General features: G+C 26.7%; 1 protein-coding gene across 1 annotated transcript in view; it reads right to left on the bottom strand.

Annotated features, from left to right (window-relative positions):
* CARPB (Carbonic anhydrase-related protein B) overlaps nt 1–20,073 on the bottom strand; it is a 279,915-nt gene that overhangs the window by 14,300 nt on the left and 245,542 nt on the right. The window contains exons 7-8 of the mRNA XM_088190724.1: nt 11,617–11,683; nt 6,995–7,149 (exon numbers count right to left, since the gene is read on the bottom strand). Coding sequence (XP_088046850.1) covers nt 6,995–7,149; nt 11,617–11,683 — 222 coding nt within the window. The remainder of the gene's footprint in view (nt 1–6,994; nt 7,150–11,616; nt 11,684–20,073) is intronic.

Raw genomic sequence — 20,073 nt, 5'->3', positions numbered from 1 at the left:
AGCGTATTAAGGAGCCGGATGGCCACAGCTATAGGCGAGTCGGCAAGTGCAGATGTCCTAGCCCTAACGGCCATCAAAAGAGGTCACGATCGTGATTCTCGAAAATGTTCTAGAACCCAAAACTGGAATTCCTCGAGAATAGCTGGATTGTCGACAGCACCTTTTATTAATTAAAAAAAAATGCTTAGCGACATACAGCTTTCTGCGAGAACTCAGCGAATCATATCCCAACGCTCCTAAAAGAAAGGCGCTGGGATATAAGTACGGATTTTTTTTTTTTTATAAAAGTTTATTTCTTAAATAGACATAGGTAAAATAGCATACAGATATATTAAATGCACAATACTGGTTCATAACCATTTACATTGTTTACAAATTGTTAAGTTATACAATAACATAAAAAGAATAATAAATTATACGAGAATATACTAAATTAAAGGAAAAATACATAAAACCTTTTACAAATTTAAAAAAAACTCCAAAAAAAAAAAAAAAATTTTGGAAAAGAATGAAGCAGATGAGAAAAACAAATTATACAAAATACATAATATACAAAATAAAACACATACAAAGGTAAATAAACCTAGCCCTGTAGACCTGAAACTGATGACACTGTGATGAGCTTAACTACATCAAAGCAATATGTGCTTAGGCATTTTATGTTTGTATTTAAATTTAAGTTTTGCTTTGTCGTAATCACCGATTCTTGAAATTAGTGGGTTTGCGTGGTCTCGCGAGATTTTTTTATAGTATTTTTCGGTTTGATAATAACAGTATATTTTAATGGTAGGAATTAAATGTTTGGTGTGGAGTTTTTTAAGGTTAGTATAAAACGGTGTATTATAAATTATTTTTATGGCTTTATTTTGAATTACTTGAAGTTTATTAAAATTACTATTACTCGCGTTACTCCACACTGAACAAGCGTAAGTTAAAACAGGTCTGATTAATTGTCTATAGACTAGAATTTTATTTTTTATTGTAAGCGCACTTTTTCTATTAAATATTGATTTTAGAGCCGCAATGGCGCCGAGCCCTTTCGACCGGAGTTCAGTTATATGTTTATTGAATTTTAGTCTGGAGTCCAGGTGTATACCCAGATATTTAACGCTCGCTCTCCATTCAATGTTATGCCCTTGTTCACTTTTAATGGGTGCAGGCAAGGGTTGTCTACGTTTAGTGAATATTATTGCTTCTGTTTTGTCTTGATTAATTTTAATTCTCCATTTCATAAAATATTTTTTTAAGTTTTCAAGGGATTTTTGAAGTTTAACTGCAATAGGTTTAAGACCATAAGAACTAGTATGGATTGCAGTGTCGTCAGCGTACATTGAGAGTTTAGTATTTTTTAACATTGGAATATCATTAGTATATAGAATGAAGAGAAACGGGCCAAGTATACTTCCTTGAGGAACACCAGCTGGTATTTTACGCGGTGTCGAAAATGTATTATTTAGCGAAACAACATAGCTTCGATTCTTCAGGTAAGACCGTAACATGTGAATAATGTAATAGGGAGTTTCATATTTTAAAAGTTTATACATTAATCCATCATGCCATACTGTATCAAAAGCCTTTTCCATATCTAATAATAAAAGACCAGAACTTTTTTTCATATTAAAATCGGCAGATATGTGCTCTGTTAATCTATTAAGTTGATGCGTAGTCGAGTGATTTTCGCGGAAACCAAATTGCTCATTAATGAGTTTGCTATTAAGAGATTCCTTTAATCGAGATAATATAATTTTTTCAAATAATTTGCTAAATGAGGGAAGTAAACTTATCGGGCGGTATAAGTACGGATAATAACCAAATGTCCTTTTGTAAAGGTATCTTAAATACCTTTTTTGAAATTTTTCCACTAAAAGGGAATTTTTGGCTATTCCGGGATTCCAAATTATAGATCATGATTCAAGAATGCTACGAACTAAGGTGTCATAGAGGATGCGAATAACCGACGGATCGTCAAAGTGAAAGGCATTCCTCATAACAAAGCCGAGCATCTTGGAAGATTTATCACAGACGTCGTGTATGTGTAGAGAGAACCTCCATTTGCTCTCGAAAGTGATTCCGAGATCTTTAGTGGAAGTTTCTCTAGTCAAAATGTTACCACCGAGATGGTAAAAATAAGCTGATGGCGAATGGGATTGAGAAAATGACACAGTCACTAAAGGGCAGACGGTTAACGGAAGCCTATCTCCACAGAGAGTCTAAATCACTTTAGAGAGAAGGAGTCCAAAACAGATCGAATGCATTTATATAATTTTACATCATCTGCGTACAGAAGAAAACTTGAATTTTTAATTGCTGTATTTAAGTCATTATTAAATAACACAAAAAGCAGAGGTCCCAGATTGGATCCTTGAGGAGCCCCCGAAGGGGTAAAATATTTTTTTGACAATCGTCCACCATAGGCTACAAACTGTCTACGATAGCTTAAATAACTCAAGAATAACCGAGTAAAATTATCTGAGCAACCGAGGTTCGACAATTTTTTTAATAATAACCTATGACAAACTTTGTCAAAGGCTTTCTCAAAATCTGTATACACGACGTCTACTTGAATTCCCGCATCTAGAGAAGTTGTCACCGTTTTAGTGAACGATAGAAGGTTAGTAACAGTGGAACGGGCAGGACGAAACCCGTGCTGTTGGTCTAACAAAACTTGCCGAAAGTGATTATAGAGATATTTATGAATAATTATTTCAAATAATTTAGCAGGAGCTGACAACACTGCGACTGGTCTATAATTCTTTAAAAATAATTTGTCACCCTTTTTATGAATAGGGGTGACTTTTGTGCATTTCCATAGATCAGGAAATGATGATGTTTTTAGAATCAGATCATAAAAACATTTTAGAGGAGCAGCGAGACTGACTTCGCAACCCTTAAAAATAAAATCGGAAATTAAATCAGGTCCAGCAGAAAGCCCTGTCCTTAATTTATTAAATCCGTATTTAAGATCTGAGTGCTTAGTTTCTTTGATGGTCAGTACTGAAGACCAAGAACATGAAGAAGGAAGCGACTGAGCAGAAGGCGAAAAAGATTCCTCGAAAACAGAACGAAAATATTGCGCAAAACCGTCAGCAATATTTTGTGAACCGGTATATGTTTTACTGATAAATATTAATAATATTATAAAATGTACGGCAAACGATGCCAGACATTGATTTTTTCGTTTTTTAATTTTTTTGATAAAAAATTTTTGGGTTTAATAATAAAATAGCAATGATTAAAAACGAATCAAAAACACAAAAAAGCTTGGTTTTGTATTTCTATATGTATTTTAATTTTTATGAAAAAACCGCAGCGGCTTATTGTATTTTATAAATCATATTTACGTGGTTTTAGATTTAAAATATAACATATACAAATAAATATTAAAGATCTTCAAGCTTTTCGCTGCAACTTGTTTTAGCATGAGCATTTTTCTATTTTTTTTAAAGGTAAACACTTAATGTTATAAAAAAAATATTTAGGTAAATATTTATATCTTTACTGTTACTCGTCTCCACTTTACTTAACATCGATAATATCCCATAACTCTTAGGTTTACCTTAAAATTTATTTATCCACACCAATCAATTAGACGTTAATTTTATTTCAACTCTACCGCAACCCCTCACAGGAGTTTTAGCCGAAACAACAATGATAAATCATTCCGTAAACTTTTCGAAACCCCTTTCGTTGTGTAAATGACGTAACACGTAACAATTCATTAACGACCGACCATACGCAAATTATTGCAAACTAATGCGAACTGGCCGATCCTTTATTAATTGCTGAAAGTTTCCCTCGACCCTTTGCGCTTATTAATATATTTCATCTAGGTGCCCCTTAGCTTTCGCCCGGTAAACTAACTGCGTTTATAACACAATTAGTGATTCAAACGTTTGATTTATAGCCTGACTGGGAGCTAGCCGCAAAACATTTGTTTAATTGCTTTCAACAAAATTAATTCAGGTAGATAAACAACATTGATACAATTATATAAGATTATAATGACGCATTTGAATAACCTTTTAAATTATAACGTTTAGATACTTGAATTAATAACTGTAATAATACATTTAAATAATGTTTTTTTTAACAGTAACAGTAAGTGAAATATTAACAGTTTAAAATATTATGATTTTAAATATTAAAAATATAAAAATAAAATTTAAGTTGATTTAAAGCTACTCTTAATAAAAAACTAAAAAATATTCTTTTAATGTATATTGAAAAATAAATTGAAAACGCGAATCATTTACATCTTTAGTCAACGCGGCGTAAAATTTTAAACGAGGCAAGAATGAACTGAAGTGAAAAAAGGGGAGAAAGTAAGTGAAAATATATATTTAATAATGTGTGATAGATTAACGATAAGATATAATTTATTTTAGATTGGAAATTTTATTTTGATCAAGAGTTATTCACGAGACTGTAGCGTTTATATTATTTAATAATACTTTTTACATATTATTAAAAATAACAGAAAAATATATTTTAATTATTGCTGCAATTTTTTAACTATATTAGTGGTAACTAATTTTAGGTACTTATTTTTCAAAAGAAATTATAACTTACAAAATATTATAATTTTATTAAATTATTTGTTTCTTGGGCTAACTAGTGAAATTGCTTCTCTAAACTGTCTTTAAAACTTAATATGACAGTTGCGAAACCAAAGTTAACCATACTTAACTTTACCTAATGAAAGATCTGAGACTATTTATAGTCTTAGAATTTGTAAAACAGTTTTTTATTTAAGGAGAAACATATATTTTTAATATAAATAAAAAATAAAAATTAGCGACTTAGAGCTGAACTAAAAACTTATTGTTTCAAAAAATAAAGATTTGCTTTCTGAATTTTTTTCGACAATTTAATGAATATATTTAAGTAAATAATTAAATGGCAAAAAATAATTGTACAAAGTCATCTGATTACTTTTTATTGGTACTTATAGATAAAACAATAAAGGATCAGCGTATAAAGTATTTTTAGAAGTACCTGAATGTTAGGAAGATTGTTTAAACATATATAAAAAAATCTTTAAATTTATTTGACTGTAAAATTGACTAATTTCGTGACTTTATAAAAATTAATTCAGCACTTAAAGGTGTGCTATACATATTTTTATAGCATTGTTTTAAATGACTTCTAATTAAAAAAAAAATAGTATTACACGTGTTACTCTACACCGGACAGTCATATGTTAAAATGAATTGTTTATAGATAAAAAACATGTTTCATAGTTTCCGCGCTTTTTTTATTAAATATCAGTCTAAGGGCCAAATGGCGGCAAGCCTTTTAGAACAAAGTTTCTAAATATGTTTGAGTCCAAGTGTAAGCTTATTTATTTAACGCTTGTTTTTCATTTGACATTATTGCTCTCTTTAATTTAAGAAAAGTGGTGGAAAATTTGTCTACGTTTTGTAAAAATATTTGCTACTGTTTTAATTCAGTTGATTCTAATTTCCATCTCTTATAATATTTATTTAAGATTTTTAGAAATATAAGACCGTAAGCACTAGTTAAAATAGTTGCAGAGTCAGTGTACAGATATCGTATATATTCACGATAAAGAGGAACGGCCCGAAAAAGCTTCTCTAAGGTACTCCATCTAGAATTTTATGCGGAATCGAGTGTTCATTATTTAATAAAACAACATCACTTTTACTTTTCAGATAATGTAATTTTTGATACTTGAAGGCTAATATGTATTTTTTTACATGAGTGAATTAAAATATTATTCATTTTTATTTACCAAACTTCATACAATGTATGCTGGGATTTGATTTCCTCGAGTCGCGTCGACTTGTGTTCTTGAAAAAGTATTTTTTCGATCTACTGGTAGCACATGTATTAAAATGAATAAATATTGTTCATTTATTTAACAATTAGTTTTAAAATGAAATGGTTAATTTAAAAAATATAACTATAAATTCATCTGACATCCCTTTAACAAATTTACATTTTTACGACATCTTACACAATTTAATCACATATGCTAGAAAAAGAACAGACTTTTTCGGCTGCGTATACGTAGAACATATTTGCGGCGAGCTTTTACATGAATATGGTTTCTTCGTGGCTCCGTAGGCACCTGTTGCATCCTCCGTGTGGCTGCTTGTCCTGCCACCTAGCTCACCCAGCCCACCCATCCCACCCAACCCAAACAACCCAACCACCTTACTTGTTGCGGGCGCCGCTTCAAACTTTTGTCACAATATCAATGTGATATTGCCTCTGTCGGTTCCGAGGATATATAAAAATGTACACACATAAATTTTATTGCGACACTTTCGCATGTGGCTACCAATCAAAAGTTACGTATCGTACGGTATGATTAAGTGAGGAGCAGTGGTCCTGCTCTCACGGAAATAAAGGGTTAAACTTTGCCTCGAACGCTGGATGTATCGATATCGTTTGAGTGTTATGAATGATCGTGAATTATTGTAAATTATATGTTATACATATTTAAAATAGAAAATAATTGAGGTTGAGTTCGATTAGTTGTTCGAGAAAAATTCTGGATAACCAAATTATATTATGGGTGAAGGCAATGTTTTATTTTATTTAATTAGGCAAGTTTTAAAAATATGACGAGCATATGAATTATTCACTTAAATATGGGAATGCATATAAAACTAATAAACAATGTGACACAATTGGTTTATAAGGAATAATTTTTATCACTGATTAATGATATGGTATTCTTAGTAAATCGACTATCACCGTTTTCTTTGTGGACTCAGATACTAATTTATAATATTTTATTATAAAAATAGATCTTTAAAGATAGTTTAGTTAACATTAAAGCTTTTATCTAGCTCTAATTATTTAATCAAAGTATGTTTTGTACTATATGTATATATTGTTTATATAAAGTTATATAAATTAATTATCATTAATAAATCTCATATAAAAATATCTTAGATGCTCATCTCACGTCATATACTTCTTAATACGCATCTATATTTATTACATAATATCTGGGAAAGCTCACCTGTTGCTTGGTGATATAAATTGGTTTATTGATGATGATCCACGTGACAGTTTCGTGACATGCCGGTGCCGTAGTAGAACCGTCGTAGGTCATATAGTAATCGGTGTCCGGCATTAAACCCCTGATCGATAACCGGTTCACTGGAATTTCATTACCTGTAACAATATATGTTTTATTAAGTGGATTAAAATTATTTATTTTTTTCAGTGTAAAGAGGAAATTATTTACAATCTAACATAACTAGATTTATATTGTAATTAATGCATCAAAAGTAAGATGCTTATAATTTTATTTAAGTTGTGTTATGTTAGTTACCCTTTTATAAAATTTACCCTTTTATAAACGTCATTTATGGTTTATTATTTAATGTATTGAAAATGCAGTTACGTGTGGAATTGACAATTAATTATATATCATAAAAATATAGGCAAATGTTTAAGCTAATCGATATCTACTTAACTAAAAATTTGCTTCATAGCAAATAGAATTTTAATCACGTGAATATATTTTTAGATGATCTTAGACATTATATAGTTATACAGACTGTAAATTAAATTTTAAAGTAACCACTTCAGATGGATTTTTAGTTTATGCTAGCAAAACCATGATAGATAAATTGAAAGCTTTTTTATAATTCAAATTAAAAATGCGTTATTTTATTTTATTTGGCTTAAAAAATCATCTGATTGTATTTAAGTAAAAAAATAGATTTATTTTCTGTATATATATAATTAACAAAATTGCATCCTCGTTTTTAATTATTGCGTCGCGATACAAAAAAATATTTTCTGCATACAACTTAATAAGTGAGACTTAAAAATGAATATGAATAAATAAATAAGCTATTGATATAAAAAAAAATACTTAGCAAACTTAAGTTTCAAATTTTTGCAATAATATAAATGTTATTGTTTATATTGTATTTTTTGTGCATATAAATATAAATTATTTATTGCCCGATTTAAAAAATAAAAAATTTGGACTTTAATATTGTATAAAGTAGCTTTCTAAATTATTTAACAAAAAAAATGTTAATAATGGTGTAATGCTTAAGAATATTTATAAAAAATATTTTGTATCTAAAGAAGTGCCATAAGGCATTAATAATCCATAACTAATAACGACTATCTTTTAACAACATACTATGGCAACAATAATTGATGCCGTTACTATTTAAAAAAAATTAATATAAAAATATTCAGATACTCAAGAAGCTTCATACGTATGTGTCGCATAAATTATTAATCAAATTTCAGCTTTTCATTTTTTATTTTAACGTAATAAAATTTTTTTTTTTAAATAATATGAGCTAGCACAGAATATCACAAATGCTGGATTGTAAGGGAAACGCGTACTAAAAGATGTTGCGATAAAATAACACCATTGATTCCACTAAGTACTGCACGCAGTTGCCAGAAAAGAGTTAGAGTTGTGATTCTACATAAAGACTTACTTAGAAAGTATATAAAAATAAATCATGTTTTTATATTTTTTTTATAAAAATCATGTATTTATATAAAATAAAAATTCCTAATAATACAACTTAAATGTTTTTTTTATTATCTATATGTGAGGTAAGGTTGTGTTAGGTTAGATTGTTATTCACTTCCTCTTGTAAAAACAATTATGTCAAGATTTATTTAAGTTTAAAAGGCAAACAACTTTAATAAATAAGAATTATTAAAAAAAACGAAGTTGTGAATTATTAAAAAAAAATCATATAAAAAAATTTAAAATGTTTTTATTAAATTATATATTTTTATAAGAATTGCTATTACTACAACTTTTTTTTTTATTATTTGTAAGTGAGGTTAGGTTATGTTAGGTTGGATCGTTATTCACTTAATTCTGTAAAAACTATTATGTCAAGATTTATTTAAGTTCAAATGGCAAACAATTTTATAAACTAAAAAATATTTAATAAAAAGGAAGTTGTAGTTTTACGCTAAAGCTTTTATAAAAATCATGTATTTATATAAAAAAAATTTAAATGTTTTTATGAAAATTCCTAATAATACAACTTGGTTTTTTTTTATTATCCGTATGTGAGGTTGGGTTATGTAAGGTTAGATTGTTTTTGAATTGCTCCTGTAAGAACAAGTATCTCAAGATTAATTTAAGTTTAAAAAGCAAACCACTTACATACATTTTTAAAGTCATCCAATAATAAAATTGTTTTAAAAGTAAACATTAAACCAATATTTCTATGAATATTAGTAAGCCAAGATCTAGGTTTGTTTAAAAAGATGCGTCTCACAGAATTCAGTGTTTCGCAAAACTAAGTTAAAATATCACTGAGTTGGATAAGAAATGTCATGCTCAAAATTGTCAAAAATTACCTAATCAGTTTTAAATTTAGCCTTGATATAAATTCAATTTTTTGTGTGTATCATGTCATTAAATCTTATATGTTTTGTTATTTAAGTATATAATTGTTAAACTATTTTTTGAGGTTCATGGAACATCTATAATTACTGCTACTACTATGAAGAGATATTTATAAAAAAATATGATGATTATTTATTAACCTGAATATTTAGGTGTTCAATAAATTGAGCAATATAGAAACAGTAAACCGTATTTCTGATCGTGAATCGCAATTTTCTATTTAAGAAGTTTTAGTACTTCACAGTTGTTATAATAAAAATAAATAAAAACATAGTCATATATTTTAAAGAATAGATTGTATACAAATTGGAAAGGTATTTTTGTTATTTACTCAAGCAATTGATTTTACTAAGTATATCACACAGTTGACCAAAAAAAAAGATTAAAATAAAGGGCCATGGTGAGCCAGTATAAAGGACATTATGTTTCATCACGATAATACTAAACCACATATTTATTTAGAAACTCAGTTGCAATGTTTCAGTTCATCAACCATTGTTTAGAGTTTTGCTTTTAATGGTGTAAATTTAACATATAAACTACTGCCAAAATATTTTTTTTGCTTACACATACCAAGACGTGCTATAGCAAAAATATAATATAAAGTTATAGATCGAAATGATAAATAAGCCTTTTAAATAATTAAAAGAATCAAAAATTTCAAAAACACTAAAACAGAAGCAATAGTAATTTATATTTATGTGAAAACATAAAAGTGTAATGAAAATACTAAATTATGAAATAAATATAATTGATTTCAATTTCATCTAAACTAAATTAAATAATTTGCACATTAGTAACACAACTAAATTAAATTAAAAAAATATTTAAGAATATGAGATATAAATATGTATCAATTAAGAATATAATTATTTTATACAAATAAATACTAATTTAAATTAAAATTTATTTTAATGAAATAAAGATATTTTTTTAAAAACTAGTACTTTTAAGTAACTAAATTATAAGTAATAAACTATTATTCTTTGAAAAATACTGTGAGAATAAAGTACAGTATTAATTTTAATATATATCTTAAAATATAGATCAGATATTACTATCTGTATATTTTAATATTTATCTGAAATAGTAAGTATCTACATTTTTATACATTTTATATATTTAAAAAAATAAAAGTACATTTAAATACAATCAAAAATAATAATGTAAATAATAAAAAAAATAGAAATATAACTAATAATTAAAAACAAGAAGTCCACCTATTTAAAAAAAAACATTTATAGCTTAGTATTATATATTTAATATAAAGTTCTGTATGAGGTCAGTAATTATGTTTCCACAGATCGTTGGTTTTTTTTTATTAAAAATAAATAGAGTAACGTAATGTGGATATTTTAAACTACATTTTTAATGTATGTCAGTAATATAATGTGATTCACACATTCGCACTCCTTAAATAATTAATTTAAATATATGTATTAAAATTATTTAATAACATAAATAAACTTAATCTGATATTTAGAGTATATTTTTGAGTAAAATAATTTGATTTTATAAATTACATGAATTTGCAACGTCATTTAAATACAAATTTAACACCGTGATTATTAGAGAATATTTCATAATATTCTATGATAAATACACAACCGTAATCAAATTCGAACTGTTTAACAAATTTAATCGGTGAACCGTTAATAATATTTCGTTTCGTTGTTCGGTTTTATATTCTTTGTTGGGTTTTTGATATATGAACGTGAATTCAGTTGGAATGCATGTATCGGCGGTTCGATTAAGGGCAATTTAAATTATTATCCAAAAGTGCGGATTAAACGAATGGAAGCTTTGTATTGCAGTACAGTGTGTGGTAAAAGTAACGAATGGTTTTACATACAATATGTATCTAATATAATAGAAATGAATTTATTGGTTTGTTTTTTATATAATAATGATTTTGCAGTTTTATAAATTAATGTGGTTTTAGAGATTCATATGTCAATTTAAAAGAATATGTCATGAAAACTACTTGATCATGAAGTAATAGGATAATTGCCATTGGCAATACGTGTCACACTGATTTCAAGTTCTTTATATATAAGAAAATGTGAGAGTGAAAGCTTTAATGTTTATATTAAATGTAAGTTTATGAAAAAAATATTCAGTTTAAAATATATTATATAAATTCTATCTATTTTTAATATTTTCTTGAAATAGCTTTAAAATTTTTTTTATATTAGAAAAAAAGTTTAATATATGAGTTAATAAATAATACATACCACCGTATCGTATTTTTTCTAATTGATCCGTCAGTATCCTTAACTCTGGATTAGATAAATCTCCAAGCTGTGAACAAAAGGAAAAATTCGTTATTCAATTGCATATTTCGAAAATAATTATTATATATTAGATGAAAAATTATAATATATATTAATAAAAAATGATTTAAAAATTAATTTGGGTTAAATTTAAAAAATAAAAGTTTTTTTAGATAAATAAGATCATTAACTTAATTTTTTTATATTTATTTTAATATTTTTAATAGAAATATTTCTTTTAAAAATATATTTAATTTTTTTTCAAGAAAAATTTTTTTTCAAGACGCTCATTGCAACTACTGAAATAAGAAAAAATAGATAAATACAAAAAGAAAAAAAATTAAATTATAATTACTATTTTTTTTACCATTTTTATAATATACATATAGTTATATATTATTAACTAATTTATTATAAATATTGAACGTTAGTAAAGTTAATATTGAATATGATTTATTTACAGTTTCAGGATTTATTTACTTTCATTAAACAAATTTTGTATAAGGATAATAATCTATATACGTTAACATTAAGGAGAAGCGTTGGTCACCAGGACGCCCCTATTGGCGTCAGTGTATCAATACGCCGACGCTAATAGGCGCGTCCTGACGCGTCACTGCATAAAATTTTATGCGGTGGTTAGTGCTCATATCAATTCATATCAGCAAAATAAAGCTGTTCGAGTACAGATCGTTGTCATAGGTCCATTTTTTTCTGTGTATATATTTTTTTACATTGAATAATATTATTTTTTAACACTTTAGCGCCGTGTGGTAAACCTGGTAAGTCACAATAGTCTCAATTTAATTAAAAAAATATATTTTTTATAAGCTAAATTAGTTCAATATTAAATCATTTTTAATACCTAGTAATACCTCACTTGATTTTAATTATTAATATGTGAGGTTAAAACTATCTTAATAAATTTAATCTGTGATGATTTAGAGGATTAAAAAATATTTAATAGTCATAAATTTCGATCTTTCAGACACGATTAAAAATTCAAAAACCATTTGAGATTCGACGAGCCCACTTCAATTTTCAGCAACTTATAACATTCGTCAATCGTGCTGCTTAAAATTAATGGATTCTACGTTTTAAGAGCACATATGTCGTTAATTATTACGGATTTTACGAAGTTTCTCTAAATAAAATAAATAAGTTAAAATGATCTGCACATTTTAATAGTGTCAATAGTTAATTTAAATTCTTACGATTTTTTCTGCAAGAGCAATAAATAATATGTTCAACGATGAGGATATCTATTGTATTATAAAAATATATTTTTTATAAAATAATCTAATTATTATTATTATACATATGTATATTAAAATAAAAATAACAAGTTCATATTATGATACCGTAATCCTATTTTTTGTTGTATCATTCATAGTCTAATTAAACGGGTTAAAGTTGTAAGAAAAAAAAATACATTGTCATTGTCAAATACCTAATTAAAATAAAGATAGTTGTGTTTATATTAATATTGTACATACATCTCAAACATAATAAATTAATGTTAAGAATAAGTAAATATTATTAGAAAATTATACTTGTGTAAGAATCTTCATAAATAAATTCCATTCCCTTTAGATTGTGTAGCAATTATTTATTTATCAATCGCTTTTTTTATATTTATTATTATTTATAAATAATAAATTAGCTGGAAAAATTAAATTGCTCTGTGAGAAAAACGCTGGTCTGACCTCTATTTAATTTCATCACGATTAAAGCACCTGGGCGCCCAGCTCAATCCGCATCTTGAAGCATGACGAAAATCCAATTTGAAGTCCCAGAAGGACCTCTACGACGTGATGCTTCAAATCCCTTGCGAAGTGTCAATCACATTACATGACAGTAATTCCTGTTGTGACAACGACTCATTTCGCCGTAAACAAACACCATTTCACCCCAAATTTGACCTCAGATAGACCGTCGATAAAACCGAAGCACTTACTTTAAGAAATTTTATTTAGTACTCAAACTTGATTAGGAAAGTAGTTTTACCTTTCTCTAAAAATTAATCATATTACTACAATAAAATAATATTGTACAATTTTAAGGATTAGTAAAGGTACTAAATGCGTTGATTTGTATTACGAAATGCTTTTCGGGTAAATGTACTTGCAGCATTGTCCATCAAAGCACCAATTTGGAATGATCGTTAATTGGCGCTGCAGTACAAGTGGTACATGCCATTTTACCACTTACATTCGCTGAATGAACGGACTGTAGTCGGAAATGCATTTGCCCATGTGGATTAATGTACCGACGGCAATTTGCGCCCAGAGTACGCACATTTTGATTTACACCTACTACTACATATAATTTACTTCATACACGAAGCCATGAATCGTCCTTATTTGATATATTATTTATTCATTCAGTGATTAAAAGTCACAATCAATTTGTGTGCTAAAATTTGTTTCAATATTTTTTACAAATATTAATATATTATGTTTTATTTAATAATATATTTTCTATAACAGATTTTGATATCAGTAGATATTTTATGCTTATTTTTTTTTAGCAATGCTTGATTCAAGTGTAAATATTTTACGATCACAATCACATAGAGGTATAAATAATATAAAGGTTTGACTAAAGAGAGTGGGAAATTTAAAGACATGAAGACAAAAATATGTAAGTAAATTAAAAAATGCAAAAACTAAGACTTGAGCTAAAAATACAATGAAAAATTGTTGTCGTGTTGTATTATTGTCGGCTGTGATTTTGATAGAACGGCTAATAATATCGTGATCTGTTCTCGTTACGCTCTCTGAATGATCTGCTGATCGTCAATAATTATATTTATATAAAAAAACGTATTTGAAGAAAATTATCGAAACAAAAGTTTTCAAAAAAAAAAAATTTTCATTGAAAAATAATACATTAAATAAAGTGTTATATATTTATAATTGGTATGTTTAATAATTATATTTAAATAAAAAACGTATTTGAAAAAAATGCTCAAAATGTATGTTTTAAAAAAAACTTTTTTATGCAATAATATTTTTTTCCGTTACCAACTAAAAATAGGTTGTACCCGATTTACTAGACTATATAATTTTATATGCTATATATAAGTGAATAATTTATTTTTATTTTTATAACAACTAAATATTTTTTTATTTTATAATATTAACATGAACATTTATTATTTAAATTAAATTATTGTTACTTTGAACATTAGTAGAAATATGTAAATCTTTCGAAAATACATATTATTTTTGTATTAGAAAATTACTGTCAAATATTCAATAATTTAAATAAAATAATATATATAACACATTTCAAAAGATTTACTATTTTTTACTTCTTTACTTTTTTATTTTTTCTTTTGGATAACTAACAAAAAATAATAAGTAATATATTTTTTTTTATTAAATTGCCAAGTGGTGGCCCTGGTATTAAAATTTAGGTCATCCTAGATTTATTGTTCCAAAAAAAAATTATTTGGCGCCCAAAAATATTTTTTTTTTATAAAAAATGTTTTATTTACAATAATTTATAAGTAAAATTAAACAATAGTTGTCATAGTATTTAAATGCTCTGCTTTTGCTAATTAATAAACAGGGTGAATAATGCGAGCGGTACTAGTATTATTTTTTAGTAAAATAATACCGGTATTGCCTGTTTTTTCTCTAAATAATACCGGTATTATTGCAATCCTTAGTTGAAATATTATATTATATGAAAATAATTTCTCGCACAAGTAAATAGCAAGTATAGAAAAAAAATAATTTGATATTTTTTTTACAAATCATTCAATGGCATATCCTTGTTTTTTTGTGTTATGTAAAAAATACTTATTAAATTAATTAAGTTTTCATAATTACTTGCTCTTAAGTTTGGAACATAATACACAAAGTTTCACAAGGAAAGTTATTTAATTTCAAAATTAACAAGGCACAAAGTGAAAAAGGTCAATAGATTGAAATAAGAAAATAATAAATATTCATATGTACTTATTTTTTTAATTATATACATATATTTTAAAAATAAGTACATATGTACATGACTAAATAAAAATAATACACATTTAATTGAATGCCATTTGAACAAAAGTAAAGAATGTTCCATGTGAGCAATATGCGTTTGATCGTTATTCAGTTGAGCAATCGGCTTCTGAGGAATTTTTATGTGAGCAGTGATTAGCAAACTCATTTAATTTTAATATTGAATGATTTTATTTAATTTTTACATTTTATTTATTTGTGAAAAAAATAGCGTATCCTGTATGTATTTATTCATTTAACGCCATTCATTTTATTAATCAGTCAGTATAATTATAACGTTCAACCTCTTAAACGCCGATCTAAAACAAGCAACAGTAACAATGCATTATACAACACCGCCCATTACATTATGCATGATTCGTATTAATTCGTAACTCCTTAGTCTCTCGCACATGCGATTAGGTCGTTAAGACGGAGCATTAAAACAATTTAAGCGCCGCACTAAAACGAGCCGAGTGTTATTACACAATATCCATATTTTCGCCGGCACAATCTGTAGCCCAGGTGCACTGGAACGTAACAATCACCACTTTCGAATATGCTAAGCAGAGCGAAAGGGGGCGAGTCTCGCCCACCCTGGAGAATTAATCCCTTAAAAATTATTATGGATACGTTCCGGGTAATACAATTCCGGGCCACCACTATTCAGGATTGCATCGAGACTTTAATCTCTGAAAAGGATTGCATGGATAATCTCGAATGTATCATAGGTACTACGTCATGTATGCATATGCAAGTTGCCGAACGGTTATTACCTCCAATGCAATTTCTGAATACCTTGCTCACAGAGAATGTCATAAGACCAAATAATGCGCTGCAAAGACGCAATTCGAATCGCAGCAGCGGGAATCTCTATTGGATGTTTTCTAAATTTATATTCAAACATAAGTCAGTCTGTTAGCGAATGCAGATGGAGAAATTGTAATAAAAATATATTATTACCTTTGTCATACGTAGTATGGGAACGTATTGGATAGAAGGTACTAAATGAATGTGGGCAAGTATACAAGCAATATCATTAGAACAGTATTTTTAAATTGCAAGAGAGATAAAAATAAAGTGGAGAGTATAGATGTACATGATATAGTAGCGAATTAATTAAGTAACTATTTAATAAATTTTGAGTTGAAAGAATAAATTAATTAGGTATTTATTAATAAAGAGTAATTATTTAAGTTGTTGCAATTTATGAAAAAAATATCTGTTCTTAGAATAAAATCATATTTACTTTATTCGTGATAGTGCTCAAAAGTAGTTGATAATTTAGATCATGTATAGTTCACAATGTAAATGCAACTAGAAAAAAAATCATATAAATCTTGTATGTTTATTTATTGTAAATAATGAAATAGTTTTAAATAAACAATTTAATTAAATACACAGTTCATTAAATATAAAAAAATATTATATATGTAAGTAATATGATTAAAACTGTGTTATATATAAAAAAAAAATTATGTTGGTAACTACATCAATGCTGAGTTATATTATATTTTAAATGGATAATAATATTCGATTTACGACAATAATCTTAGGCAAAATAATAAGGTTAGTATTTAAAAAATATGTTTTTATTATAGATTCAATGATTTATTTGGAATATCTATTTTTATTTAATATGAATGCTTTCCCGCAGCATCAAAATATGCTTTTCATTGTTGAAAATACAAGCTTGGCCATAATAATGGGGCACCTTAATAAATGTGTTTTATCTTAAAAAAACAGGATAGTTTATTTCAGCTGCAATGACTTGCGTATGGATGGAGACAATTTTTTTCATTCCATCTGAATTTTTCTCGCAGATTAATTTCGGTGTTAAGCAACATTTTTTTTAATTTTGCCCATAAATGCTCTATAGAATTTAGGTCTGATGACTGTGCAGCCCATTCTAAAAGCGTCAAACTATTTGACGCTAACAAACCCCTGCTTTTTCGTGTAGTATGGCACCTCTTGGAGGATTCAGAGGGTAGCTTGGTCTGTGTTTAAAAATATTTTCCTGTAGCAGTTAATTAAAGTAAATTTCAACATTGAATTAAAATGTCATTTGACACAAAATTACCGTTGCTTTTTAAAGAAGTATGGCGTGGTCTGTACTTGGTAATATTTTTCAGTAGAAAACCATTAAAGTGGATTTTACATTGAAATATAAATGTCATTATTCATACTACCCTCACAAGTGTACAAGTTTTCTACCCTTATTGCTGCCATGCAATTCCAAAACATAATGCTTCCGCGACTATATTTTATTTGGGTGCTACATAATCAGTAAGAGCTACACACCATTTTAAGGGATGCACCATTATTATGGCCAAGACTGTATATTTTAATACTTTATTTGATAAATTGATTATTAAAAAAATAGCCAGGCGTAAGTACACAAAAAGCTCAAAGGTATATTTAATAAAAAGAGATGCTGATTTTATCTTCAAGGTTTTATTTTGTATTTTAAATTTTTTTTTCAAAATGATACACAAATATGATACACAAATATTTTATAAACAATTTTAAGTATCAATTAAATTAAATAATTCTTGAATATAAAATGTAAATTGTGGAATACAAAAATTGTTTAGTAATTTTACAATTTTTTTTTGGATTTTTTTAATTTTAATTTTTATGACTAAAAGTTTGGTAAAAATATTTTTTATGTTTCTACGTGTCACCTAATAATTTGGTTGTTCAATAAAAAAATTAGAGATTTAAATATGAATTAAGTAATCATTTCTTTGTGGCAAAAATGTTGTACGTAAATCGCTACAAGTGTCTTTGTTTCTACATGATATTAAAAAAATTGTCAATAAAAATTTAATTGATGATTTATATTAGGCGAAACGTTTATGAAAATATAATAAAAAAAAAAAATGCAACAGAATATGTTCTTAATATTACATAAAAATAATGTAATCGTATCTTTTTGCAAAAATATTACTATAAAATAACTGTTACAAGAATCTCTTTATTTTTATATTTCATTTAAAAATTTCTGAAAAAAAATATATTGATTTATATCAAATAAATAAATAAATATATAAGAATACTTAAATACTCAAAATAAATAAATATATTAGAATACTTAGTGTGTTAGTTTACATATATTACGAATAATCATATTTTTGTGGCAAGCTTTTTATACATTTAACGCAACCAATACTTTTTCGTTTATAAGTCACTTAAAAATGTGCCAAAAATATAAAAAAAACACGTCACATTAATGAAAGCATAATTGAAAATAATACTAAAGAATTATGTGCATCAATAAATCTTATATTTGTGGCAAATATATTAATATACATTTACTGCTACAAATTTATACTTGTGTTATTAAAAAGCTTAAAATTATAAATAAGCGATTTATATTAAGTGAAATACATTAATATCGTTATAAATTTAAAACAATAATACAGAAAATTCAGTGGATATATTTACGTTTGATTACATTCATCCTATTTTTATGGCAAGAATTTTGATATAAATTATAGAATACAAGTCTTTTTGTAGACAATTGTATTTAACTTAAAAATATTAAATCGATTACTTATAGAAACACAAGACATAATGTAAATATAAAAAAATAAATTTAACTGATGAATTATATGCATAGATTTACATATATTTTAATATATCTTATCTTTGTTGCCAAAATTTTGCTATACATAAATTTATGCAAATTTTTTTACTTTTCTGTGTCATTTAAAAAATTGCAGTTAATTTTTTCAATCTAAATTAATGATTTTTAATAAATAAGACATTTATGGAAATAAATTTGAAACAAAAATATCAACGAGCTTAGTGTGTAGTTTTACATATAATTTGAATAATCTCATGTTTGTGGCAATAATTTTAATACAGATTAATTCTTTATTTTTTTCACCTGTCATTTTAAAAAAAAATAAATAAAAAGAATCGGTAATTCATAAAAACAAGAGACAGCAATGAGAGCATATAAAAAATATTTATACTTTTATATATAAATTGAGTACCATATATTTGTGGCAATAATCTGGTTTCATATAAATCGAACTAAGATACGAGAAAAGTCTTTGGCATTTTGTATTATTTCTAAGCTATGTAGTACAGCAAGAAATATTCAAAAATACTCACTATTTACGATCAAAGTAAAACTTTTCACCTAAAAGTCCTCTGAATATTAAGCGTCCTTAACACAAGCAAACATCATATGAAGTCTCTCTATCGTACGGAAAGGAAATTTTTCCTTAAAAGCCCACTCCGAGCTGGCGATTAAGCGGTTCCGCGGCAAATTTCGCCAACATTTTCCTATGTTGATTTTTCTCCATGTAAGTAGGTTTAATAATTAATAAGGTTTCAGTGTGTGCGTCGGTTAGACAAACAAGACCAACTGGTGCACGGTGCGGATGTAAGAAGCCAGATGAGGATCTCA

The sequence above is a fragment of the Plectrocnemia conspersa genome, unplaced genomic scaffold, assembly GCF_051122295.1.
Source record: "Plectrocnemia conspersa isolate PC_06_02 unplaced genomic scaffold, ASM5112229v1 ptg000008l, whole genome shotgun sequence".
Taxonomy (NCBI): Eukaryota; Metazoa; Arthropoda; class Insecta; order Trichoptera; family Polycentropodidae; genus Plectrocnemia; species Plectrocnemia conspersa.
The sequence above is the reverse complement of the archived record's forward strand: the minus strand, read 5'-3'. Positions and strand labels throughout refer to the sequence as shown.